At 39.3% G+C, this 26,640-nt stretch overlaps 1 protein-coding gene across 1 annotated transcript in view; it reads left to right on the top strand.

Moving 5' to 3' along the window:
• The window catches only part of AGBL1 (AGBL carboxypeptidase 1), a 295,756-nt gene that overhangs the window by 146,323 nt on the left and 122,793 nt on the right, over positions 1 to 26,640 (top strand). Inside the window, exons 19-21 of the mRNA XM_087743738.1 lie at positions 11,932 to 12,061; positions 16,873 to 17,004; positions 21,158 to 21,334. Coding sequence (XP_087599864.1) covers positions 11,932 to 12,061; positions 16,873 to 17,004; positions 21,158 to 21,334 — 439 coding nt within the window. The remainder of the gene's footprint in view (positions 1 to 11,931; positions 12,062 to 16,872; positions 17,005 to 21,157; positions 21,335 to 26,640) is intronic.

Genomic DNA, 26,640 nt, shown 5'->3' with positions numbered 1-26,640 from the left:
CACATCCATCAATCCCAAAATATTCACAATACATTCTCCTTTAAGAGGTTATTCTTCTATTATTTTACGTTAAAAACAAGTGTGTGGAGGGGATGGTGGGGAAGAGCTAAGGGAAAAAAGCCTCAAATGTTTGGATAACGCACTGTATCCCCCATTCTGGAATATTGCTGATATCTTCTGATGCTTCAAGCTCCTGATTCAATTTAAGAACAGTTAAAAATGAACAGTGAGGACCATAAATTAGTTGCCTCAATCGAAATTTTTTTTTTTTTTTTAAGGAAGCTAGTTAAGAATTTCCTGACTTTGGAAGATGCTGAGTGCTTGCAACTCTATTGAACGTCAATAGGCAGTGATGAGAACTCAATATTTTGAAAAATCAGGTCATTTATTTTAGTATTCAAGTAACTTCACTTTACAAATCTATTTCGAGAGGGAATTTTTTGATTGTACTATTCCCCAATTATGCAAAAACAGCTTAGATATTTTGCTTACACAAGTATATATGAACAATTTTCATATATTTGTTCCTATTTAGCACCCTAGTTTTTATTTACTTGAAACTTCCAGCAAGACTGCTACAGTTAATGTGTTCAGCATGGTACCTATTGCAAGTCTTTCAGCTCCCCTGAGGTTCCAATCGCACCTCTTAGGAATTTTAAATCTCTCTATGCACCCTGAATTTTCAGTGCTAGCTTTACCTAGCACTCAAATGAACTTTCTTAAACCTTTTCCCAAGTCTTGCTAGAGTTTGTGAGCTTTCTGGAGAATTTATTTCATTTTTTTTTATTTTTACAGCGATTCTATCTGTTACTACTTTTTATATGTGTATAAATAATTTTTTCTGAATGCTTTGCAGAGCTCTGCAAGCCCATCAGGTTTCTCTAGTGGATACTTTGTTTTAATAAGTGTGTATTGAATGCTTCGTTTAACTTTACTATTGTGAAGAGCCCAGAGACACTGTGCTTGGATGAGCAGTTATGTAGTATCAGAATTAGCATTCAGCTGAGGTTTGAAGGCTCATAGTTCATGTGCATCTAGGAAACTAAACAAATAAAAGAAAGCTTAGTGCATCTAGACGTAACCCCAAACTGCTTTTCTTCTCCGTGACTGCTTGCTCTACTCACTGGCAGATCAGTCCCCCAAATGCCCTTCTAGCAATGCTGGAGTGGCTGTTGCCTGATCTCTGAGGATACGCTGAAGAATTAGCTTCATGCTAGCAGAGGACTGAATTTGCTTTGCTGAGAATTGCCGGACGCAGAACTGTTATCTCTTTGTCTCCCCCCTCCGCCCCTTTATTGTTATTAAATAATTATTATTTGACATGCCCATCCTGATGAACAGATGCTTTATTGGTAAAACTTTGTTGTCTACAGGCTGGATGTGGCCTTGGTAGTAGTTGTCAGGTTTCATACAAGGACAATTCAAATTTATCATTTGTGTGGCAGTCCTAAGACACATAGTTTTTCTAGCCTGGGCACTGGAAGGATTCAATTTTTCTTCTCCTCTTAACCTGAAACTCTCACAGAAAGGATGTAGTAGGGGAGACGGTACATACGTTTGTGAGCAGGAGGATCTGCAAGAGTGTGAGTGGCATTCTGGGATATTTTTTTTTTTTTTTTTTTTTTAGTAACTGGAATGACTTATCAAACTATTTGCTATGCATCAATTACTAGCTATTGCACAAAGCGATCTGCAGTTACTGGCAGTGGTGACATTTTTAACTCATTGCTCAACTCTTCCAAAGCCTTAAAGGTCTCCCTGAATGCATGGGGGAATCATGCAATGTGTTAACCAGGAGTTCACAACACTGAAGAGAAGTATTATGTAGGAGTAGAACATCTGTGAGGAAGATACCGTGTACTGGCAAAGAAAGAATGCAGGAATATATGTCTGGTTAAATGGAAAACAATGGAAAATGGCCACTTCCCTTCAAAGTCAGGTGGAATGTCTAACAAGAAAATAAGAAGTGAGGTTTGTTTTTGTTTTTTTGTGTTTGGTTTTTGTTTTTTTTTGGTTTTTTGGTTTTTTTTTTTTGTGGTGGTGGTGTAATGTTGCGGGTGGTTTGGGTTTTTTTTGGTTTTTTTTGTTTTTTTTTTTTTTTCTGTTTTGACTTGGAAGCTGCATTGCAAACTGTTCTGATCCATAAATATTGTTCATCTCCACAGAAGGGAACACTTATTGCAAAGAAAGCAAGCAGTGTTTTATAGGAACTCCTGACTCCTCGGTGGAATTTGCAGGCAGAGTTAGAAATACCATGTCAGAAAGGAGAAATATAACAAGCCTGGATTCATATGTATTATTGCTGAGTAACCTGTGAGGAAATATTACTTTATTGCAGAGAAATTATATTTACCATGCAAGTAGCCTGTGAAGTTAGTAGATGTCAAGGCCCCTAACACTATAGCCCACTGTAGTGGGAATTTCCAGTGATGTTGTAGATATTAACATATCTTCATAATTATATTGGGTTTACAACGTGGCTGGAAAAAAAGGGTGGGAGGGAGGTGGGGGGGAAAAAGAGGAAACCCTTCTAGTGTGAGCAACTAACACAATCTAGTGTTACTTTACTTAGCTAGCCCATGCCTGCCTTGCAAAGGAAAGGAGTTGACAAGCTATGTACTTGGTTTTGTGTTATTTTATAAGCTACAACTCAGCGTATTTCAGTTAATGCTGCTTTGTCAGAACTATAATTTATTAATGGAGGAAGTATAGCATGTCTTTGTATATGTCAGCCTATGGCCAATTCCACTATAAATCATATCACAGCCTTATGTGGAGTGAGGTCCCTTTTTGCGCTTCTACACTGAGCTGAGCAACTTGGTGACAAAATAAACCTGCCCTGTGCCAGTTCTTTTTTTAGAGACGAAAAACAGCATCTTTTTTGAAGAATGGGAATTAATACTGAAGGATGAAAGTGTGAGCCTGCTCAGCGTTACAGGGGGACAACCAACTCTGCCCAATCTAGAGCAGCCTTTTTTTTTTTTTTTTTTTTTTAAGTTTATTATTAACTTCTCTTCAGAAAACAACAGAACAAGTTTGGCAGAACAACCTTCCAGCCTCCTACAGGGCCGAAAATACATGTGCTCAAAAGTGTCTTATTTTGGAATACCATCACCTCATTGTCATGCAGGTGTGACTTGCAGAGACTTATCCCTGCTGCTTGTGTTTATTGAGGAAGATGGCTGAGGTAGTGGAGAATGGGGACGTAATGCACCTCAGCTTGGGAGGAGTGACTTCAGTCTTCCTCACCTTTGTCTCTTTCTTCTCCTTGACCTCTTTCTCTCTTTTCCCCTTTTTTCTGTCTTCATTGACAGCTGGCAGGTGACCGTCCTGCTTTGCTGTGAGGTGTTAGCTTGCTGAAACAAGTCTGATTCCCTTACAAAGCTTTGCAGACCCCAGACTAGAAAGGGACTCAGGTTTCCAAGCAGAGTTGTCTTCTGGGATAGGGGAATAATGCCCTAATCAATGTCTAGTCCATGAATCCTGGACATTAGAAGCAGAACAAAGCCTTTTAGATGATGTTGGACAGGGTTAGGACAGGATGATCTAGTGATGGCCCAGGAAAGAATTGTATCTTGCAGCATGTTCCTTGTTCAGGGCTTGTCTCATTGTTAAAAAACAAGTATAACATTTTTTTACTATTTACTGGCAATAATGTTGGATTAGTTCAATTATTCTGTAATTTATTAGCAAAATATTTGGAGGAATCTGAACTTTCCAGTTCACAGCAACTGCTTTGAGAGTTTTTCCTTCCATTCTATTTACCTCTTCAGTTCCACAGGAGTAGAGGACACCAAGAAGGAGTACTACCTCCTGGACTGCTTGGCTAAGTAAGGATCCTAGGAAAAGCTAACAGAGATCTGAAGTCATCGCTGCACATTCTTTTTTTATTTTTTTGTTCCCAGACCTCTACACACCCCTCTGCTTGTGATTCTCCTTGTTAATCTTTGATGCCACATTTTGCCCTTTTGCATTATTTATTTTGGTTTAAGTTTTAGAACAATCATCTGCAAATCGCAATTCTTAGTACTCATTTACATGCAGACATTGCACTGACTTAACTAACAGATTTTTAAATCAACTCAGTTAATTTGATGCAACCCATATGTGAGCAATTAGCTTAAGTCAGTTAAGAATCCTTTTCAGCTATATGGATATAAGACACATTTAAAATAAGAAAGTCAGAATACAGGAATTAGAAACAGGGTAAAGGACATTAACTTAAAAGGAAAGTTTTAGTTAATTTGATACGCTTTCATCGGATCTCAGGTTCTATTCCTAGTTTTTCACTGATTTACTGCTTTGTTGCATGAGTGGCTTCAGTTCTCAATATCCCCGCCTGCAAAATTAAGATTTGCTGGCATAGCTTGTAGAGGATGTAAGTGGGGCTGTTTGGGAAAATGTGTGGTTTGCCCTATAGAAAGCTTAAGCTTTTTTATGAATAATGGATGGTCAAAACTGGAGCCAAATCTTCCCATTTTAGAACAGTGTTCCCATTTGGAAGTGTTGTTGTGGTGCCATTTGGGAGTTGTTTGGCTGCCCTGTTGTCCTGGCCCCCCTAGCCAAACTACAGGTCCCACGTTGCATCATAATTCTGCAAGTTACTGAATTGCTGTCGTGGAGTCTTGATGTTGCATTAGGTGACATGTGGCCCAGCCAAAGAGACCCTCTGACAGAGAGGAATGGGTGCCTAAGAAACCTCAAATGCATGTTTTCTATCATATGCTGAGACATATCTTTTAAACAGTTCTGATGTTTTGGATGGTGCAATTTGGAGTTTTGACTGAACAGTCAAAGTTTTGAGGGGAATAGGGTTTGGGCACCCCCCGTCCCCCTGGTGGGATGGGGGAGAGAATCTGAAAAGCAAAAATAAGAAAACTCGTGGGTTGGGATACGAACAGTTTAATAATTGAAATAAAATAATAATAATAAATTGTAATAAAAAGGAAAACGAGAGAGATGAATAAAACCCAGGAAAAAGCAGTGATGCAGCCGCCCACTGACCAATGTCCAGCCCGTCCCCGAGCAGCGATCGCTGCCCCCCAGCCAACTCCCCCCAGTTTATATATTAAATATGATGTCATGCGGTATGGAATAGCCCTGTGGCCAGTCTGGGTCAGCTGTCCTGAACATGGGAAGCTGAAAAGTCCTTGACCAGTGTAAGCACTATTTAGCAACAACTAAAACATTGCTGTGTTATCAACATCATTCTCATACTAAATCCAAAACACAGCACTATGCCAGCTAATAGGAAGAAAATTAACTCTATCCCAGCCGAAACCAGGACAGTCCATAACTGGTCTGTGACCAAATATGACTTAATGAAATGTGTCCACAGAGAGAAAAGGAACCCTTATAATAAAAGGAGGCTGAGCAAGGACAGAGACACAGTTAGATGCACCGAACAGGAAGAGCACAAACTGCATCATTTATCTTGGGAAGCAAGGATTGTCCATTGTGACAAAATCAGTCAGATGTAGCAAGTGAAACACACTGAAGGCTCATTACGCTAATTAATATCAGTGCTCAGTTGTAGGGAAGCAAGAAGCTGGCAGAGTGATACTTTAGGATAGCGTTTGCCTGAGAGGAAGCGTTATGCATCATGGATTCATTAGTCAGTGCTGGGAGGGAAGAGTCGTACAACAGCCACAGTCCGAAATGAGACAGATCCTTTCAATGGCATCCTTAAATTGGTTGGCATATAGATAGCACAAGTGTCATTCAGAAAATAAGTTTGGCATTGTGTGTGTGTGTAAGGTGCAATAAAAAAAGAGAAGAAAGTAGTAAAAAAAAATTCCTCTTAAAGGCCAAGAGATGAAATAAACTGGGCAGTAAGAGTTCACAGTCCAATTGAAAAATCGCCATTGCTTGGTACTTTATGGGGATCTTTTAGGAGAAGTTGACTTTCTGGCCTTGGTTTTCATCATCTAGTTAAACAGTGCATGCTTGCCTTGATTCCCTAATACTAACTGTGGCCTTTATTCGTGATGAAAGCAGGTGTGATAGCAAGATGTGGTGCAAATGAGGATTGAGGGCAATTAGCACTGCAATAGGTCATAAAAGTGGGGAGGGGAACGTAAATATAATTTAGGAATGAAATGTACACTTGAAGAAAAAGAGATATGGAATAAGGATTGTGGCTTCTGAACTCCCAGCTGCTTTGGTTATGTTGGGAAGGCAAACTGCTCTTGAACCTGGTTCTGTATAGGTATTTTAGCATTCATGTTGCTTGCAGTCAGAAGGAAAGAGTGAATGATCAGAAATGTGTTGTTAGCTGCAGTACGGCTGATGGGAACTGTTTCATTCATCAGTGTCTGTGTATATGTCTTGCAGCTATTCACCTGTATTTCACTGTAAACAAGGGAAAATCTAATAACTTCGTACCCTGAACAAAGGAAGAGGATCACCTTCTTCACTCCTTGGAGTAACCAGGTGAAGAGATCAACTTACTGCAGGGAAACCCTGGGGCTTGCTAAGACGCAAAAGTGAGATGTTCCACAGAGGGTTTTAAGTGGCCCACTTTCATGGTAGGAATTATATTCCACCATGAAATTAATGGTGCAGTCCAGAACAGTAGGAAAAATACCCTGCCCTCTAATCCCCCATCTTTGATTCCAGCTGTGGAGTGCTGTAGTGCAAGTCTGTATATATGTCTTCTATAAAATGAAATAGATTAAATGAAAAGCTCTACAAAGAGGTCCTCAGCACTTCATGTTTTCTCTTATGCCATTAAGACACAGAAATTTCAGAAGATGGAAGACTAGCTATCTATCATTCTGAAGCTTCTGAAAAATATCTAAATATTTAAAATCCAGACTGTTTTACATCATGTAAGCATACTGTTTTATTAGATTGCTCTCAGTGTGAAGCCTCCAATATTTACATTGTTCTGGTGATACTCTGTTTCTGAAATGATCATTGGCATCACAGGGCAATACCATGACGGCATCAGATGAGCATCTCTGTGGAATGGACACGTAATGAATATAGTCATTATGGTTTTAGCACGTAGGCTTGAACAAAGCCAGAGTCAAAGACAGAAAAAAAAATGGCTATATTTCTGACAGCTTTCTTTAAATAATGAGGGAGGGCTTTCCTGGTGCTGCTGCTTCATCACATCACTGATTCTTGCTCTCTGAGAAGATTTAAAATCAAGAGAAATGAAAGATTCCCCCCCCACACATTTTTTTTTTCCTTCAGGTTGCTCTGAGCTTTCTGAATGGCAAGACCAAAACACCTTAAAAAAAAATATTCCTGCTTCCATCCTAGGCAGTGGTTATTTATAAAGTCCAGCATGCTGTGCCTGGTTGAGGCTGCCCCATGCTGCTCAACGGCGTCCTGATGTTTACTTGTGCCTACTTCCTTTTATATAGATACTCTTGTCCTACGCTAGTACTGCTGTCTGCTTTTAAGATGCATAGGGAATGGTGATGCTGCTCTCTACATATCAAACACAATGCATCCCTTTAGATTTTATAGTTCCCTGTGCCCCAGGTACTGTTATTATCAGTCCTGACATCATTCATTCAGTATGATGGGCCCTGTCTTGCTATTTATCTGTAATGGACAGGAGACTTTGAATCATTTTATCTTCCAAGCACAGCAACATCTTTTCTTTAAAAAGTGACCTTTCTTTCCGTTTCTTGTTTTCTTCCTTGTCTAGTATCTTGTGCATTATATTTATCCCCCAATCTCGTTACTCTGCACCTCCTGTTCCCTTTTGTTTTGTTTTTCCTGTGTATCTACCTTTTTCTCTTTCTTCCCCCATCCCTCCCATTTTTGTACCTGTGCAAGGCACTGATCCAGGCTTGTTGCAATCAACTAAAAGGTTCCATTGACCTTATCAAGCCTTAGGTTAGGACCAGGTAGCATGTCTCTATCCATATACATGGCTCATGCAGAATTCAGTGCAATTTAGTGCAGTATCTGAGGTTACCTTGCCCTCAGAGCTAAGCAGGCTTAAGAGTAAGACAACAAAGAAAACACTTCTTTAGTAAAACTTAATGTCAGGCTTTGAGGTACAAGATTAAAAGCAAGGTCTTACAAGTGCAAACAGATTTAAAATACAATTCTGTCTTAAACCGAACAAGTCTGTTCTTTAGCTACTTAACCTCTTTCTCATTAACTCCCTGTGAGGTGTCCCTGCTTTCAGAGCAAGAGTCTAATGCTTCAGTGCGAAGTGCAGTTACCTCCTGTGGGTTCAGAAGGGGAATCTCAACCTGATCTTTCTGTCTGTGTTGTATCAACTTCAGATGCCAGGGATCCAGTTTTCACAGAGTAGTTCTCCTGCACGACTACCTGTGTTCATACATCTTTAGAGCTAAGGATTGCATAGAAATAAGAATATTCTTAGTGGCATATAATGATGATATTTGAAGCTAGCAGTCAGCAACAAATTTGCCTAAGGATGAATTTACTCTGCTTGGAACCATTCACATGAGTTATCTTTTCTCCAGGGACTGGATGGCTTGAATGCTTTGGGTTTATTCATCTTACTGGACTACGCGGCACTATTGGAATACAACTGAAGGACAGAGCTATAACAAAAGTATCAGGCTTGTGAACAAGGGAAATGCAGTTTAATTGTTTTGCATATATCTGGGTTGAAGATATATAACAAATAGCAGAATTAGAGATATTCTGTATAGAGACACAGAGGTGGGGTTTTCTTTACTTATTGGAATTCTTTTGGGCATTTTCATAATTTCCTTTGAGCTGCTACTAGTCCCATCCAAGGTGGCAGGTAGTCTGGCTAATGCTGTAAAGGAGAAACGACACATAAAACATTTAAAGCAAATATAATAGCTTGGAACTGTTTTGTAAGAAATGCCTTTGCTTTGAGCAGTGAATTTCACTAGATCCTGCCAAACTTTCAAAGCTAGCCTTAGCTTCCCAATCCCTTTATTTGCTATCAGCACTTGAGATCAGCTTAATATTTTGCCCTCACCCTTGGTTGCAGAGCATAGTGGACAAAACCATTATCTGCGAGTGTCATCGCTATTAGGAAAGAGAAGAAAGGAAGGGATAAAAAGGAACAGGCTGGTGGGTAGCTGGTACCTACAAAAGTAAACAGACTTTAACAGTATGATGGAAGGAGAGAGCGGGATGGGAAAAATCAGCCTCTCATAATTTAGTTAAAGTTCTGTGTCTTCTTAAAAGCTGCTAGGCTGAGGGCTGATATTTAAAGGCCATTTAAATGAGCAGAGAAGTTAATCGTTGAAGGGATAAAGCTGAACTTTGTCTCCCAGCTCTTGCCTACATGCAGAGATGTCACCTTCCTTCCCTGCTTTTATTTAAGAGCTTTCAAATTATTGTTTTAGAGTTGGATTTCACTTACTAATAAGCAACCAGCAGCATCTGTGAACTGCAGGAGAGTGATTGGCTTGTCATAGGGTCACCTCTAAGAAAAGTCACAATTTGTATCAGAGCAACTGAGTTGGTAAATTTTATCATGGACAGAGTGAAACCTGTTGAAAGAGTGAGGGTGCTGTGAACCACAGAGATGTTGGCATGCTGACTGGAACCTCTGCTAACCTATGAGTAATGCATTGCAGTCCATGGGCCACAGAAGAACCAGATTCTGCAGCAGGAAACACCAGTGCCTTGTCACACCATCTGCTTGGCTTTAATGTGTGTTAATAGAGTTGATTAGGAGTTTTTCTTACATTCTTTTCTAACAGATCATGGGATTTCTTTGTATATTCTGAAGGAATAAGGAAATTTTTTTACAGAGGCTTTTAGTTTAGTCTAAGGAATAGTGAAATAAAAATTGAGCTTGGGGTTCGTTTGGCATTAATCTCTGCATTTACTGAATCCTTTTAGGAGTAGTTTTAAGTTGTCTTATTTCTACTCCCCTGCATGTGTGGCTTTGTGTGTTGGACTCTTCCAGAGTGTACCAAAGCACTTTACCAGAGGGACAAGTGCGGATGGTTTGGGTAGACATAACATAGTGCCAATGCCAACAGGAAAGGTGGAGGAAGTAGGTTGTTGGAGTTTTTTTGGTGGTTTGGTGTTGTTTTGTTTTTTTTTTCCTTGATGTTAAATTGCAGTATGAGAATAAAAGTCCAGCTATCCTTCTTTCCCTCAGAATGGAAATTCTGTTGTTATTTTCGATTAGTTGTGCTCCCTTATATAACTGTGGTGCAGGAAGACATCACATGCTTATGTCAAGGAAGTGTTTGGGTCTTATTTTTTTACTAGTCACATTAGGGAAAGATGAGTTTCTGAATGCAACCCAGTGACTCTTTATGTGGAGTTGTACCTGTTAAAAGGAAACCATGTAAGCACACAAGTTCTTGGCAGAAATACAGCTGCTAATCTTAGTTGAGCAGATGATGTCCTGAAGACCAGGAGAGGTGAGCCTAAGAGTCACTTTATCTGAAGAGCCTTTAAGAAACATAACAGAAGTTGTCATGGTTTCATGTAGAATTTTTGGCAGAAGAATCACAGCAGCATTTGCCAACTTCCCATGTGTTAGCTATTGCTAATTTTTTACGATTTGCCAAGTAAGTAACATGGGAACTATGGATTATGAGGAAAGAAGGGAATTCAGATAACCGTGAAACTAGAGTAAACTTGGAATGGATCTTGTGATGTTGCCAGAAACCCCAAGATGGCATCAGAGATCTTGTTTTTCTACATTAAAAATGTATGAAATATTCTTAGTGACTCTTATTATTTCTTTGTCTTCTGTTCTTAACCAGTTCTCCCTTGTTTATACTTTTTTTCTAAAGCATACCTGCTTTATGACCCTTTTCTTCAAGCATCATTTGCAAGGCATTGATAACGCCAAAGATGCGACATGCAACACGCCCTATCTTCAGTGCAAGGATCTGCTGATAAATAATGGACTGCATCCCCAGGAACACATACGTACTTCAGTTTGTTCTAGGAGGCTGGAATAGCAAAGCTGGATGCAACTCCATAGCTAGGAATTTTTTTTTTTTTTTTTAAACACAAGCCAGCCAAAGTTTACAATGCCACCAGAAGCATTCTAGTGCTGAATTGGATAGTATGGAGATGATGATGACCTGCTGCAATCTCTCATACATTGGAGGGTTGTTTCCTGAATTTTATCAGCACACCGTGATTTGAAAACCGTGAACCAAATTATAGCAAATCCTTTGAGGAGTGTGAGAAGGCTCTGATCTACACAGAGCCACTAACAACGGAGATTAGTTGCATTTTGCAAAATTCTACAGTGATGTACTGCTCCATACGGTCAAGTATCTTGCACAATCTTCCACTGATCACTGAGTCAGTAACAGAATATATTCAAGCCAACTAAGGGAAACATTTTCTCAGTGCAAATCTGGGATCCTTATTTAGCTTTTTATTCAGCCTTTGCAGTGAAGCTAGGTAATTGTTCTACATAATGACATAGCATGCATCAAGATCTTCTTGATGTGCTTTAGATAGCTGCATTTCTTGTGAGTAGAGAAGCTTAAATGAGATATCCAGCTCATCTCATTTAAGTGCATTCATATTTCAGACTGGTCGAAGAGATTCAAGTGCCTGTCTTCAATTAGAATGAGTAGGAGTTGGATGTACTTGTTTGTGCAGGTTTTGAGAAGCCTGTGCTCTATGTAAGCTGGGTGAATTTCATAGATAGCACAGAATTTAGAACATTTCAGAAGACTTTTTGTTTGTAAGTAGTCTTTTGATTTGTACATACTTAGGTAAAGGAAAAATTGTATTTATTTTCAGGACTGCAACTATGTGAACCTTGGAAGGAAAGGAAATTATAAACTTCATATTCTATAAGCACCTTTGAAATATAATACAAACTGTTGGTTTATTCCAGCCCAGTGTTCAAAACCTTTATGTCTGTGTTCTAATTGACATTTCCTGTCCTTGTGCCAGGGCTTGCCAGAACTTTTTGGAATCAGCTGTTGTTTTGCTAGTTTGTGATGTGTTGCTTTCTGATTTCAGCCACCGTTGTTCGTTGAGTGGGGATGATCTGAACAGACAGTGGTTGACACCTAATTCCCAGCTCCATCCAACTATTTACCACACCAAAGGTCTTCTCTATTACCTGCGCAGCATTGGCCGGGCTCCTCTGGTGAGTCTCTTCCAGGATCTTTTTTGAGTTACTGTATAAGGATTGCTTACTGTAGTTGTGTGAACAGTCTTGTTTTAGAGCTAGAGTGATTTGGAAAGCATCATGTGCTGTTACACTTTCATCTCACAGAAGTGTTTTGAAAGTCTTGGATATTTAATACCTACTGAATCTTCTAACCAACAATTCCAAATTCCAGAATCTCTGCACACCTGGAATATAAATGAGAGAATGAATTCTTTAAAGCTCTTTAATATCCTCAAAGTACTCCAACTAAGCTAAATATTATGAGTAGGTTATTGCTATCTTAATGGCAACTATAGGAGAAATTCCACAAAGATTTAGTATGAATGGATGGTGCAAAAGCCCATGTTGGAACAACCCATGCAATCACAAAAACATAAAGCCCTAAAAATGTCTGAACTTTCATGCTCCTTTGGTGATGGAAAGAAAATGCCTGGGTTTTCTTTTTTTTTTTTTTTGGGCGGGGGGGGTTACCAGAAATTCATGACGTAGGTCTCATCTCAAAGCTGCAACTGGGATAGGGCTGGGATCTATCCCATCTGCTCAATCTTGTCGCCCAACAGAATGAAAAGATAGCTCTGAGACCTCAGGAGAAAAACCACAGGGAGTTTCAAATGTTAATGAACAGATGTGGATGCACAGACTGGCAGGTTGGCTGCTGATAGCTACAGTTGGGCAGGAAATGTCCAAAGACACAAAATTCCCTCTGGGTTTGATGAGAAAAGCCCCACACAAGGTGAAAATGTCTGTGAGCTTCTTTAAGTGAATTCTTGTAGGAATGTGGTTTTTGGCTAAGACAGCCCTGAAGTTAACTCTGCAGCCCAAGGAATATTGTGGAAAATCAACTCACCATTGTGAATTTACTCACTGATCTTTTCCTTTGGTTCAGAGCAATGTAGGATCAGTCTTGTTTTACCCTGCTATTTGCTATCTGGCCTTTTTTAATACACAATCATCCTTGTCATGTCCAGATGCATAAAGTTGAACACACACTCAGTGCAAGTTTTCATCGTTGCTGAGTGAAGGGAGACTATTGATCCTATCATCTCCCTCACTCACAGGCTGCATGTCAGACTTGGTAAACGGATTTTTTTTTTTCTTTGCCTTTGAAGAGTACATTGATTTTAGTTTATACATGCTCAAAAATGTCTTTTCTCTCCTGCAGAAGAGAGCTGGGTTTTTTCTTTTTTCTTCTTTTTTTTTTACCTTCAAGATCTCATGGAGCCAAGTTCACTGATAGCCAAATGATTTCTGTGAAGTGATTTGGTTTCATTTATTCTGGGATGTGCAAGTGGTTTCTTCAAAGCAAAGATAAGGAAAGAACTTTAAAGTTAACAGCCTTTCAAACCAAAGCTATTTTAATTTTTAATTGGTAACTTCTATAGACAACAGCCTGCTAAAAGTGCCTTTTTTTTTTTTTTTTAAATTCTCTTTTTGGATCTGGGAACCCTAGTAAGACAAGGGACTGGATGCACTGTGGCATTGCAGCCCTCTGCTGCATGTGATCTCCTTTTGACCGAAAGCACCAAAGCGGGAGCATTGGAGACCTTTTGTCTGGAAGCAGCCAGGTCTGATGGGGAGAGGGAAGCTGCTCTCCCCTTGAGCCTTTGTGGTGAGAAACTCCTATGGTTTAGAAGTTATAGTCGACAATGCAGTTGCAGCATGCAACAGGGAACCTGCAGCTTGTACAGAGAGTCTGAGCTGCAGTGAAGAGCAGGATGCCCTTGGAGGGGACAGAAAGAACTTCCTAAGGACCAGAAGGCACTGAGCAGAGTTTCCTGCCATTCAAAGGCATTATATCAAGGTTAGAAACAAGCATCTGCCTGCAAGGATGTAGCTCATTGTCAGGAAAAATCCCTAGGCATGTCTATCTCAAAACTCGGAGATTCAAAGTCCTCTCACAACACCACTAAAGAAAAAAATGAGAATTTAAAAAAAAAAATCAAAATGTTCTATTTTCCAACAGATTTTCTTGCTTTCCATTTTCTATTTTGCTTTTCCTTTATTTCAAAAGGTGCTGGGTTCTGTGACTCATAAGGAGGGCTGTTTTTGAGTTAGAAAGCAGTCCTTACCTTTAGGATGATCGGTGCTGGCAAATAACTTTAAATAGATAAAAATTTGCATGTGTGTCTTGAGTCATATCCCAGTGCGTGCAAGCCCTGGGAGTCTGACTGGTTTGTGTGTATTAGTGTCCCAGCCTTATGGAAGGACAGGCTGGAGAAAAAGGACTGGTAGGTCCCACGTTTGCTTAGTGTTTGCCCAGACATATACCAGGAAGAATTCTGTATTGGGTGCTCAAATTAAAAAATATAGCTTAGTGCTTGCTGGATGATGAGGCATAAGCTACCCTGTAGTGTGAAAATGAGGCAGAAGAATGTCTTATAAAGAACAATTCATTATAAACATTGGGAGTGACTGCAGTATCCAGCAAACTTAATTAAAATGTAGCTCTATGCAACTTGCAAATAGAATGAAATTATTTCCAGCAGCACTGACTCTGCTGTGGAAGCTGGCGACAGTCAGTGAAAGATCCCATGGCCTGAAACAGCAGCAATATTACAGAATCTGTCTTTGATAATCCTTTACCAATACAGAAGTCTCATTCCAGACCTGTCACTAAGGACTCATCTGCAGGTTTCTTGTGGTGCAGAATTATAGACCTGCTACTGATCAGGCAGCCCGGCTATCTGACTATCTGATCATCCCTGTGTGGCTTCTGATACGTAAAGTAATATTTTAGGCAGATAATATATTGTGTCTTTTGTGTGTTGGTAATTCTGTAAATTGGTAGGTAATTGATACCCAGTTGAGCTGGGTTCTCTGCCTTGAAATAAGACGAAAGCTATAAAGTCCTGTTTGATATTCATAGGAATAAATTCTAGGTGGTACCTGTGGTTAACCTAAACTATGACTGTGTATTGCTGATAGCTTAGAGGAAACACTAGCTGGTAAAATGTCTGTCATTAAAAGAACCAATAAAAGCAGCTCTTTGGAAGGAGACATTACAGGATCATTGCACGTGGTTCAGACAGAGTTACCTCAAGTGCAGTAACTTCAAGTGCAGTTACTTCATAAGCCCTGCAAAATACGCGCACAGCCTGAGGGGGCTGAATCGCTGGGATCTGTGCAATATTGGCTTTTTTTTCCTTTGGGAATGATGCTGGTTGTAGGTTTACACCAATGAGCAGCTCTCAGACTGCCCTGTTTGTCCTCTCCTTTCTGCCTTTGCCGGGTGGTGAGGGTATAAGTAAAGCAGGAGCAGTTGTTGGTGGGTAGGTCGCTGTTCACGTGCTTCAGGTGTGGAAGGTGTGTGCTGCAGGGATTGGGATCTGCAGACCCAGAGCCCTGCAAAGAGAGCTGAAGGTGAGTGGTGGTGCAGGAAGGAAAGTTGACAGGTCAGAAACCAAAAGAATGAGCAATGTATAAGCTATGAGATATGTATAATTGTCCAGCTAATTAGGAACAATGAGAAGGTTCTCTGTGCTTGTGTGTCTCAGCCTCTCCAGTATGTCAACCTACTGTTTGTCAGAGGAGCTGAAAGAATTTACGTGCTCAATTCCTAGATAATTAAACTCCCAGACTTGCTGCAGATAAGGTTACTTACTGTATAGCTGGTAAAAAAACATACTAGGGTAAATCTTGCCCTAACAGTTGGTGGAAGAAGCTCATCTACTCCATCTGTTTCTCCTCTCTTGTATGCGTATTTATGGAAAAATACGTGTATTTTTTACCCCATATTTGTCCCCCATCTCTCTTCTATACTGATCCATAATTCTTCCCTACCTTCCTACACTCATTCTTTTGTCTCTGACATATGCCCTGGAAAACTGTTTCAATGAAATCTTGAAGCTCCTTTCTACTCACTGGTGAATATTGGTTTAAAATTAACCAATTCCTTCTCTTTAGAAATTCTTGTCCTTTCATTGACAGATTTCTGAATATTCCTGATAAAGACATGGAGAATATATGTAACAGCAGTGTGTATATCGACTTCATATCTCAGAGGGCACCGAGATCGATTATTCTTTAAGACTTGGGTCAATATTTACCTCTTGGGTCATTAAATCATGATTTTCATTTCTATAGGAGTCAATATCTGCCTATAAAGGCAAGCAAAACTTCCGCTAAAACTGGGAATGTGCCTTGTGCCTAGTTCATATGACAGCTGACGTAAGAGAGATGGATTAGATAGATAGATTAGACAGTGTGGAAAGAGATTATTTGCCATGAAGATAGGTCATGTTCTGTGCTTGGATTCCAGGAATTCATGCAAAGATCTGACAGCATTGTGCAATACAGTTGCACAATTATATTTTCCTGAAAATTATGTAGCACAAATTTTTAACTTGAGGAAGCCAAAGTGATGATTAATTGCTTGGGAAAGCACAGATTTCAAGTCTCATGAGGATAAAGCTGGAGTTTAGGAGTTTAGAGGTAGAAAGAGCCTGACAAATTGCTCTGTTGTTGTATCATAAGTTACCATGAACCCTTAAGTTCCCGAGTTGCCATGGATTCTTGCACAGGTGTCATGTTTGTTTCTGCTGCAGATGGAAATGCACCAGTCTTGACTCTGGATCCCCGAGATCATGTCAGATTGAATAGATAAAGCAAGATACAACTGACTAACAAAGTTTGACACAGGTTGTAGGCATGGCACAGTCTAAGCTCCTCTGAAGAGACCTGAAAAAGCATTAATTCCCCACTGTAGTCTTATAGTGCTTATTATGAATAGCCACAAAACTTTTTCAATGTTTAAGATTTTTTTTTTCCTTTCTCTCCCCTCTCCCTAGGTATTCTGTGATTACCACGGACACTCCCAGAAAAAGAATGTGTTTCTTTATGGCTGCAGCATCAAGGAGACCTTGTGGCAAGCAGGCTGCATGGTTGACACAGCAGTTATCACAGAAGATGTTGGCTACAGGGTAGGTCCACTTTGTTCCTTTCTGCAATTACTGGTTACTGAAATTTGCTAGGTTAACAGCTGGACTTGATGATCTTAAAGGTCTTTTCCAACCTAAATAATTCTATGATTCTACTGGCATGTGCGTGCACCTACATAGCTAGTTAAGATAAGGCCAGGTCACAAATTTTGGAGATGGGTGCAAACTTCCCTTACTCCAGAGGAGTAATGGTTCAGAGAGTTTCAAATCATGCATAATATCTTCATGCACCAGATATTAGCAAGAAATTTGTCGGTAGATGGGTCCCTATTTATTTCATTTTAGTAAGATGCTGTGTTATAATCTTTGGATACAGACTAATAGGACAGCCATATTTTTGTGTGTTTTATAATTTCTAAATATACATACATTTTTGTCCCCTCACCCCACCATAGTAAGAAAATAAATAGGAATTATGTAATGGTAACTGAGAAAATGATAATGTGCCACTGTCCTACTCAGTTGAATTGCTTCATCAAAAAATGTTCCTGGTCCCACTGAAAACACCAGAGAATTAATCTGGTGTGAAACAGATCTAACATACTGGAATTATCTCCACAGCAAGTGTTTGGTATCATAGCTAGGGAAATTTTTCTGGAATTAGAAAGAACAAATACTAAAATCTGTCTTATTTCTACTTCATGTGAATGTCTCTTTCATCAAACTGCTCTCTGGATTTCCTGCCCGTCTCATATTTTTTTTTGTGTGTGTGTCTGTCTGTTTAGATAATATTTTCCTCTTAAATGACAAATTTCTGTGGAAAAAAAGAATCTTATAAGCTCTAATTACAGCCTTAAAAAAATGTTAATTTCACAAAACATTAATCGTGGCCTTAAACTGATTATAGAGGTATAGCTTGGATCACTCCAAGAGGTTGAAGTCTTTTTCAGTTTATCTCTATAATTTTCACTACTTCAGCACAAATGCTAATTATCCTCCCCTAAGGATGCCACATCTTCCATGTTCATCTTATAGCATTGTACATAGCATACTGAAACTTTACTGGAAGAAAGTGCTCCAGTGTTTGTTGTGAGGGGTCCCTGTGGCAAACACTCTATTTCACAAAGAAAGCAGGGAGGGTACTTACAGTCAGGACATCTTTTGCTGTGTTTGAATTCAGAGGGCTTGAAAAGGCTGAGGATGGTTTGCTGTTACACAAACAGAATTCAAATGCTGCTTTCAGCATCTGGAGCCTGTCTTGAATCTGCAATGAAGAAAGCAGGAGTGAGGCTCCAAGGCTGTCCAAGAATACTCTACAGCCATCCTATAAGAAAGATTTTGTGGTTGAAATCCTCCCTTTTGCACAAAACAGGAGATGGGTGCCTGCTGCAGTTCCTGCCTATGGGTCGCCCTCTATCTTCTTAGGCTGGAAAACTGGGCATATAGAACACATCTGCAATTGCAAACTGCAGCAGTCAGTCACCCTTGTCTCAGACCTGCTTCCTTGCACTGTGTACACACGTTTCTCTACTGCCTCCTGTAGGTAGTTGGGGATTAACCTGGCCTCCATGACTGATTTTTCTCCCCAGGAGCAGGAACCAAATACCCCAGGAAAATGTTGGTTTTGGAACAGCCTTTGCCTCATAGGTCATAGACTCAGTTGTAGCCCTTGGCAATATACAGGAGTAAGAGTCTTCATTACCTTCTAATATTTGGTGGCCTTGGGTGACTTGCACAGCATTGGCATCGCAAAGCTCAGCTTGAAGATTTGTCCTTGTGATAGCCATTCCAGGCCCCTTTGACAGCAATCTCTGCAGGGATATTGGTAAAGAAATATAATTCAGTTCTCTCCAAATGGTATTGAAGGTTTATGGACAGTGTCTTTTGCAAGGGGAGTAGCTTCCTTTGCTGTTGTACATGCTAAATCCAGCTGTGTGTAAGAAAGAGAACAGTCACACTGCTGCATTATCATAAAAGCATCCTTTAAAAGAGTGTGTTTTCACCCTTCAAAATATACTATTGAAAGATAATTAATGAGAAGAATAAGTAGAAAAGAACGAACCATTAGTGTGAAATCCAGTGAACACTGGTAAAATGAAAAGAATATTAAATTCAGATTTGCTAATGCTCCTAACTGAGTCCTCCGTACAGAGACATTACTGTTACCTGCCAGCAGTTTTATTTAATTAAATGGAAAAGATTGATTATGCATATAATTTCAATTGTTTTAAAAAGCTAAACTGGATTAGGGATCTGATTATTGTATTTGATAGTATATATTTACAAAAAATCTGTATGTTGGTTCAGATAAGTGCAGAATGAAAACTATCTGAACCTTCACATACAGTTTAATTGAATCTCATGGTTGTGCTGAGGCTTATAAACATCTGGGTGATATGGGTCTGCTGCATTTTTTTAATTCCTGTTCAACCCAAATCCAGGAAAACCTGGAAGCACTGCATGAAAGCATACTATTTTGTGATCCCCACGCAGCAAACAGCACTTTGAAAGCAATCCAGAAATATTGGATGCTTAGTCTACAACAAGCAGTCAATTTTAAAGATTCCTCTGTTCAGTTTGTGCACAGGAAAGGGAGTGCTGCACACTGGAGGTCTTGACTTAAGAGGTAGGCTCGTGGTGGTCCCACATTTAAAATGGAATCTCTTGCTTTGTTCCAGTGTTCTCCACCTCAGTTTTTTCATCTGAAAAATTGACCTTAGATCTTTACCAGTTCTATAAGGTATAGATCTAAAGTCCATTGACAGATGTAGCCATAATATACTGAAAAATGAAAATTACTTTTTGGTTACGGAGATGTGTATAGTTAAGCTGTTAGCAGGAGATATTGTGGAATAGTTTAGGCCAAAGATTTATCATTCACATCAAATATGTTTTAGGAAAAGACATTATTCATTCTTTCACTTTCAATGAAACCAAATATTCCTGTACAGTGCTATGAAGTAAAGCTCAACAGAATGGAACTACAATTGCTCAGAATCAGTCAGTGAAACTGATTGTTATTGGAAAGTGAAATTAGCTGGTTGGCTTTCACCACCCAAACTGAATGAAATTCAAGGGTAAACGCCATTAGCAATAAGCAGGAACTCCTTCTATATGATCCCATTCAGTTCAGATGTTTAAGAAAGCTATCGTCAAAGAAATAATGAATGTCTTCATTTTGCTTTCTCTTCTCTAGATGGATCAAATAGTCATATGTTGTGGTTAGTATACCAGGACTAAAATTTGGACCCCCATACACATGTGCACACGTGCATGTATATATGTCTGTGTGTATACCTAAAGGTCCAGTTTCTACACAGAGCATACCTAGTGTTAGTGTATCTAGTATATGTTTTTATAGAATGTAAAAGTAACACATTTAGCACTGTGTAATGACTAAGTAAGTGTTGCCTCTGCACTGATGGAAATATTTGATACTGCAGTGTATTAGGAGTGTTCATAGATTTTTGTTGTTGAGAAATATGATTTCTAGAATAAGAAAATCACTCAGGGCTAAGATGTAATTTTTACTGGGTTTTCATGATTACTTTTTATTGTGATTCTCTACATGAAGTGTATAAAATCTATTATTTCATCTCAGATGAGAATATTTTGGTTTGTTTCACAATGCAAGTTAGTTAAATGTTGAGCTTTATTTTCATATAATTATGTTTAACCTTCTGTGAGAATACATATCCCCTTTCTCTGCTCTATGCTAGGTTCAGACAAAACTCCTTCCATGGCTGAATGCCTTGTCAAATTGTAGATGCATGATGGGAGGAGACATAGTATATCTGGAGAGGGGAGAATGGGAATATCAGGTACAGAACTATGACTGCAGCCCTCTTGGCAGCACAACAGGAAGGTGGAGGTTAATGTCGAAGCAGCTGGAAAAAAAACCTCTGTAACTGACTTCAGCAGTCCCAAGCTAGTGGGTGTGAAAATGTTTGATTTTGGATGAGATATACCAAGTGTACTGGCTATTTTGCATTTTAGTCTTTGGGATGAAACAAATGTTAGAATCTGAGGATTTCACATAGGACAGGCATAATGCACTGGTTGTAACAGTGTCTACAGATAGATTTGGTGATAAGCACAGTAAAAAACACAGGTGTCTCTGTGCATGTGTGTATGATATAAACACATGCACATCTGTTCAATTCATTTTCTTGTCACTGCTGATATTTTCTCATAGACTCTTCCTAAAATCCTGGATAAAGTGGCCCCTGCATTTGTCATGAACAGCTGCAGCTTCCTGGTGGAGAAGTCCCGGGAGTCGACGGCCCGGGTGGTGGTATGGAAGGAAATGGGTGTGCTGAGGAGTTACACTATGGAGAGCACGTACTGCGGCTGCAGCCATGGACTCTACAAAGTGAGTAAATCTTTCGAAGAACCTTGTGCCACCCTCCTCCTGATGCACATCTCATGAGCTTGGAAGGGTAAAGCGGAGGAGATAGCCATTGTCTTGATGCTTAGCATTGCTTGCTCTCTCCAGATCCATGTAGCCATGCTTCTGAGTTTTCTCCTCAGTGAAATCTTTCCATGATCCCTCACTCTTTTACCTTCCATGCCAGGAAAGCAGAGTCCTTGCTCTGAGGTGTCATTCAACAGTGAAATAGAAATAAAAAGAAACTCCAGCCTGGAGCCAAAAGCATTGAGCTGAAGGAAGGAGTGTTTTTGAGATGATACACGGTACTTGTCCTTATAAGGGCATTCAGTGTTGTGAAAAATGTGTTGGCAGGTCATATGGACATCTTTGAGCCTAGTTCTTCAATACTAGTGGCACCAAGCTTTTTGGTACAGGCTAGCTACCTGAACATTCACCTGGCTAAATTGAAGAGCCTGCACTGAGAATCCTGCATTTGGAGTTGCCTGTTACTGACAGCCAAAGGTAGCTAACCTAAGGCTAGTTTTGACAGCTGTCCATGAGCTCAAGGTATGCCTGTGACTGTGATCTAGATAGACCTGAATTCCACATCAAACAAGGTGCCAGTCTTGGTAGGAAGGGTTGTACTCATACCGTATACATCAGAGACATCAGTCTATGAGATCTCCTGGAACTTTTTAAGTACACAGGATGAACTCTGGTAATTGCATTTGAGTGATCATAATTCTCCATTCACTCAAATGGTGAATTCTTTCTCTTGTTCCTTTCCCAAACCTGTTGCTGTCATTGAAAGGCTTCCATGCTCCACCTCATTTCTCCCACTAGGGAGCAATCCTTACCTATACAGCATTAATAAGCAGTTAAGGATCCTAAAAGACCCTTAAGGAAAGAGCCATTATTACAAATAACAATTAATTAATAAGACATTCAAATTATTATCTCTGGAAGCTCTATACTAATCCTTTTACCTCTCCATAGAACGTATCCAGGAAGTACTCAGCTGCTGTTTTAACCATGCTCTACTATACACACATCACTTCCAAGACAGGAAAGGCAGAAGAAAAAAACAGCAGGCAGTTTAAAGAAAGAGAATATAATTGCCCTGGGCATTACATCTAACACTTCCTACTCCTGAGAAGTGCTAATGTTTTTTTAATAGGCACCACAGGTCAAGACAGTGGGTTTGAATCTTTTTTTAGACAATAAGGGAAAATCTACCTCAAGTGAAGTAAATGACAAAACTCCTAGTGATCTCCATAGAGGAGGATTTCACTCATTTCCTAGATAACCACAGTAAGACCTAAAACCAATGACACATCAGATTGTATCAATATCTAATGATTTGTTCTCCTTCAGCATCTGTGGGGCCTTTAACATGAATTTTCTTATTTTGTGCCATTAGATGCTTGAAATAGAAGGAAGAGAATGTTAAATGCCACATTCAGCAGTTACATTTAAGCACTGTGCCATCCACAGGGGCCCTGTATTATATAGTAGAGGCACCAAAAATAAGCAGAAAGACCTAATGCAGATGGTTCAGGATTCTTTTTTTAAAGAAATCCTTTAAAATGTGTGAAACTGTCTTCTACATTCTTTCTTGTCCTTTTTTTCATCACTGATCACAACCACAGGCAGCCACTGAGGACAAGAGAAAGTTGACATTTGAGGGCTTGTCAAATGGTGACAGAATCCAATGTTCTCGTAGCTCATAAGGAAGTCTGTAAGCTGTAAAGCAGTTCTGAAATTTCCATTCTGAACACCCTGAAAAGCTGAGTCTCAGTTGGATCATGGGGTCTTCATGAGGTCACATATGGTTTTTTGTTTGGTTTTTTTGTTTGTTTGTTTAGGATTATCATTCATCTCAAAGATGGAGGATACATAAATATTCCCATAAGGGGCCATTTCTTCATCATGAGGATAATACAAACACTGTTTGCAGTTTCTCTGATTCAGGCAGCTTTGCAGTATTTCCACTCATTTTTTTCCAAGTACGCTAAGTACCCAACTTGTTAATATAAAAATGGAATATAATTTCTTATGTTGACATTTATGCTGGAGCTGCATGTGAATACATAAACTATCTCTTTCAAATAATTGATATTAATAGGCTATTTCCTCTTCTTTTTAGCATTCTTTAGAGTTGATTCTTGCTTGCTTGTTTGCCTGTTCTTATGAGTGGTTTATTTAGGGTATGGACTTGACAGGCTGACCTGAAGATTTCATTGCATAATACCATTTAATACTCAGCTTCCACCTATCAAGCCAAAACTACTTCATTAGTATCTGGACGCCATGAAATTATTTCTGTAAACTGGAAATTAATCATATAAGAGGTCACATTTTTCTAGAGACTTCAACCTGAGTTCTTCACTCTTGGACGCTCAAGTTGATGTGTGTGTAAACAATAAACTGAGACTAATGCTCAGGCAGATGTCAGCATCCTATATTTAGACCTTTCTGCTATTTGGATTAGTAGATTTGTGTTTAACTGAATAGAATCAGTTTCTTAATTGCATAGGATTGATCTCCCTGTAGGGATATATCCAGAATCTCCCCTGAACAAGCATGCCCTTATGCTTTTGATACTTTTATACCTTGAAGTACAGTACAGACAGCAGCTGGGATTTAAAACATCTCATTATATGCAGCAGAGGCTCCAAGTCCAGCATCATTCAGTGAATCAGTGGTCAAACTTCTAATAGCATGCAGCAGACCTGGATCCTGGTCTTTAGCTTTCTTCCTGCTTGTAAGTGGTGAAAGTAATTTATTCAGGTAGCTGCTTTGCTGGCTATGAGCACAGATACAGTGCTTGGAGTTGCACAGAGACATCTGATAGGGATTGTGCAAAGGATTTAGGAAGAGCAAAAAAGCCTCATAGAGGCTGCAAGAGGTTAAAATATTAGTTGCACAAGGCTAGTAAGTGTGCCCCTCTCACCACAGAGCAATGTCGAGGAAGGGCTGAGGTAAACCAGAACTTAGTTTTTCTGACAGAGCTCAGAAAAGGTGCTGCTAGAGCTTTCCCAAGGAACCTGTGTGGCCTCTCTTGAATTGAAATGTAGCTTTCATTTTTAAAATAGCTTAGTGAGTGAAAGATAAGGCAGGAATTTGGTACGATTGATATGTAAATGAGAAAGAATAGTGACCCCAGCCTCGTTTAAAAGTCATTTGATTTCAAATGGAGAGGAGGGCGGAAATGAGAGGAGAAAAGAGATGGTTTGTCTCTGTCGAATCTCCCTGTCTGTGTGATCAATGGAAACACAATAAGCCAACTACCCTTAAGGAAGCGAAACATAAAACTAAAGAAACTATTGATCTTATCTAAGGTTTTGTTCAACTAAGGAAGAAGAAAAGAAGGAGAAAAAAATATCCCACTCTTTCATTTTGTCTGGATTGCCCAATTCAGTCTTAGAGGAGCAGTGCCTCCGTTTGAAAGTTGCTAAAAACAAAGCAGCCCATTTCCGATGGGAATTCTCCCTCCTGCTTCTGTGTTTACAGCCCTATGGTCAAAACCGAAAACGATTTAAAAAAAAAAAAAAAAAAAAAAAAAACAAAAAAAACCCAAGAAAACCCAAAAAACCAAAACCAACAAAAACAGAAACTGCTTATCATTTCTTTTCTCGTGTGAAGGCAGTCTGCATTGTTCCCTTGTCGGAGCTTTTACCCCTCCAGCTCACCATGTGATTTTTATTGCTGCCTCCGTTTTGTGGGATGTGTTTGTCCATTTCTCATCTTTTGGTTTTTAAAAGACTGAATGCAAGGCTGTACTGTAAGAAATTCTACTGAGTACAGGTACAATCATGGCTCCAAAAGAATCAAATCTCCAGTGACACATATTGACACTTTCCTGAGTTTCTTGTGTGATTAATTTTTAAACTTCCATATCTCTTTGCTTTTACCATGTTCTATTTTGTTACACTGTTTCACCATTCTTCTTGATTCTTTGTTACCTGGCCTACTAATTAAGACCCTTCAATAGCACATTGCACTGTGCTGTTCCCTTCATTGCTGCATCTATCATCCTACAATATCTTTTGTGCCATGGTATACAGCTGAGTTCCAAACCATATGTCTTGGTAATATAGCAAATCTCAAAAATTCAGCTTCATGCTCTGTGACAACATGCTATGTTGGAAAAACATTTTCCTTGGCATGTTGTGCCTGGTGGAGGAGATGTAGTACTAACGGAAATAGATTTTAGCTCCTTGCTTCGAAGGGATTATAAACATCAAGGAGTAACAAATGAGTTTTAAAATTATTGCAGATATCTTGACAGTGCCCTTTGAAGGAGATTTTACTAGTGATACGGATCCCTCTATGAAGAAAGCCTTTGGAAAAGCTGAGAAAAAAAGATTTTTTTTTTTTCTGTCCAGTCTAAGGCTTCTAAGTCAGACGAACTGAATACCCCAAATTTTCTCATCAGACTTGATTAGAGGGAAAAGCCATCCCTTTGCAGAGACACTGGAAGCAGAGAGATCAGCACCAAGCAGCGTGGCCATGCAATTCATAAGACTTTCTTGACAGTCATTCAAAATGTCTTGGTTGAACAAAAGTGTTGAGAGTTCATTTAATTGGAAGATCTGATATTATCCATCCCCTTTAACCTGGCTAGTGTGGAGTGAATTATTTAAAATGAGTCATGAACCAGTGATTACCATGGAAGTGTGGCTGAACTAAAGCAATGTGCCAAGATGAAAGCTTTTCGTTTTTCTACTCTTTCAGAGGTGGACTTCTCTGTTTTGACCTGTTTCTGCCCAAATTAGTCAGATTGTTACCAATGCATGATTTGTCCATTGAATTGCAGCACTATTTCTTTCTAGTTATCTGTAGACAATGAAATATTTTCTTCATCTTCCTTACTATTTAGATTACTTAACAAATTTCTGTGAGGAATTTATATGTATGCTTTATTCATAAGAAGTTCATTACAGTTAATAGTCAGAAATTGAGTTGCTTTGATGGAGTTTGCAGGTCACATGGCACTGCTTCTGTTCTCCAGTAAGATGTATATTGTTCTTGTAATTGGAAGTCTGGTGCACAAACTTACAAATAATTTTAATTTGGCCTCTTGCCAGTATTCAGCCACCAACAAAAATGGTTTCCAGCAATATTCTTTCCATAAAGCATATTTGATAAGTACTTGCAGAAAGAAAAAAATAAATGGGATGTATTCTATGCTTTCTGGTGTACATTTCTGGAAAATGTGTACATTATCTTTGCAAGTCTGACAGGCTTTTCCTCATTTCTGATTTCTTTTGTCCCTTGGAGCTTACACTTTTCCTAAGTATGGGTAA

The sequence above is a fragment of the Nipponia nippon genome, unplaced genomic scaffold (assembly GCF_047370975.1).
Source record: "Nipponia nippon isolate SJK-2023a ecotype South Korea unplaced genomic scaffold, ASM4737097v1 scaffold_9, whole genome shotgun sequence".
Lineage (NCBI taxonomy): Eukaryota > Metazoa > Chordata > Aves > Pelecaniformes > Threskiornithidae > Nipponia > Nipponia nippon.
Note: the sequence above shows the minus strand (reverse complement) of the source record. Positions and strands in the feature narration are given on the sequence as shown.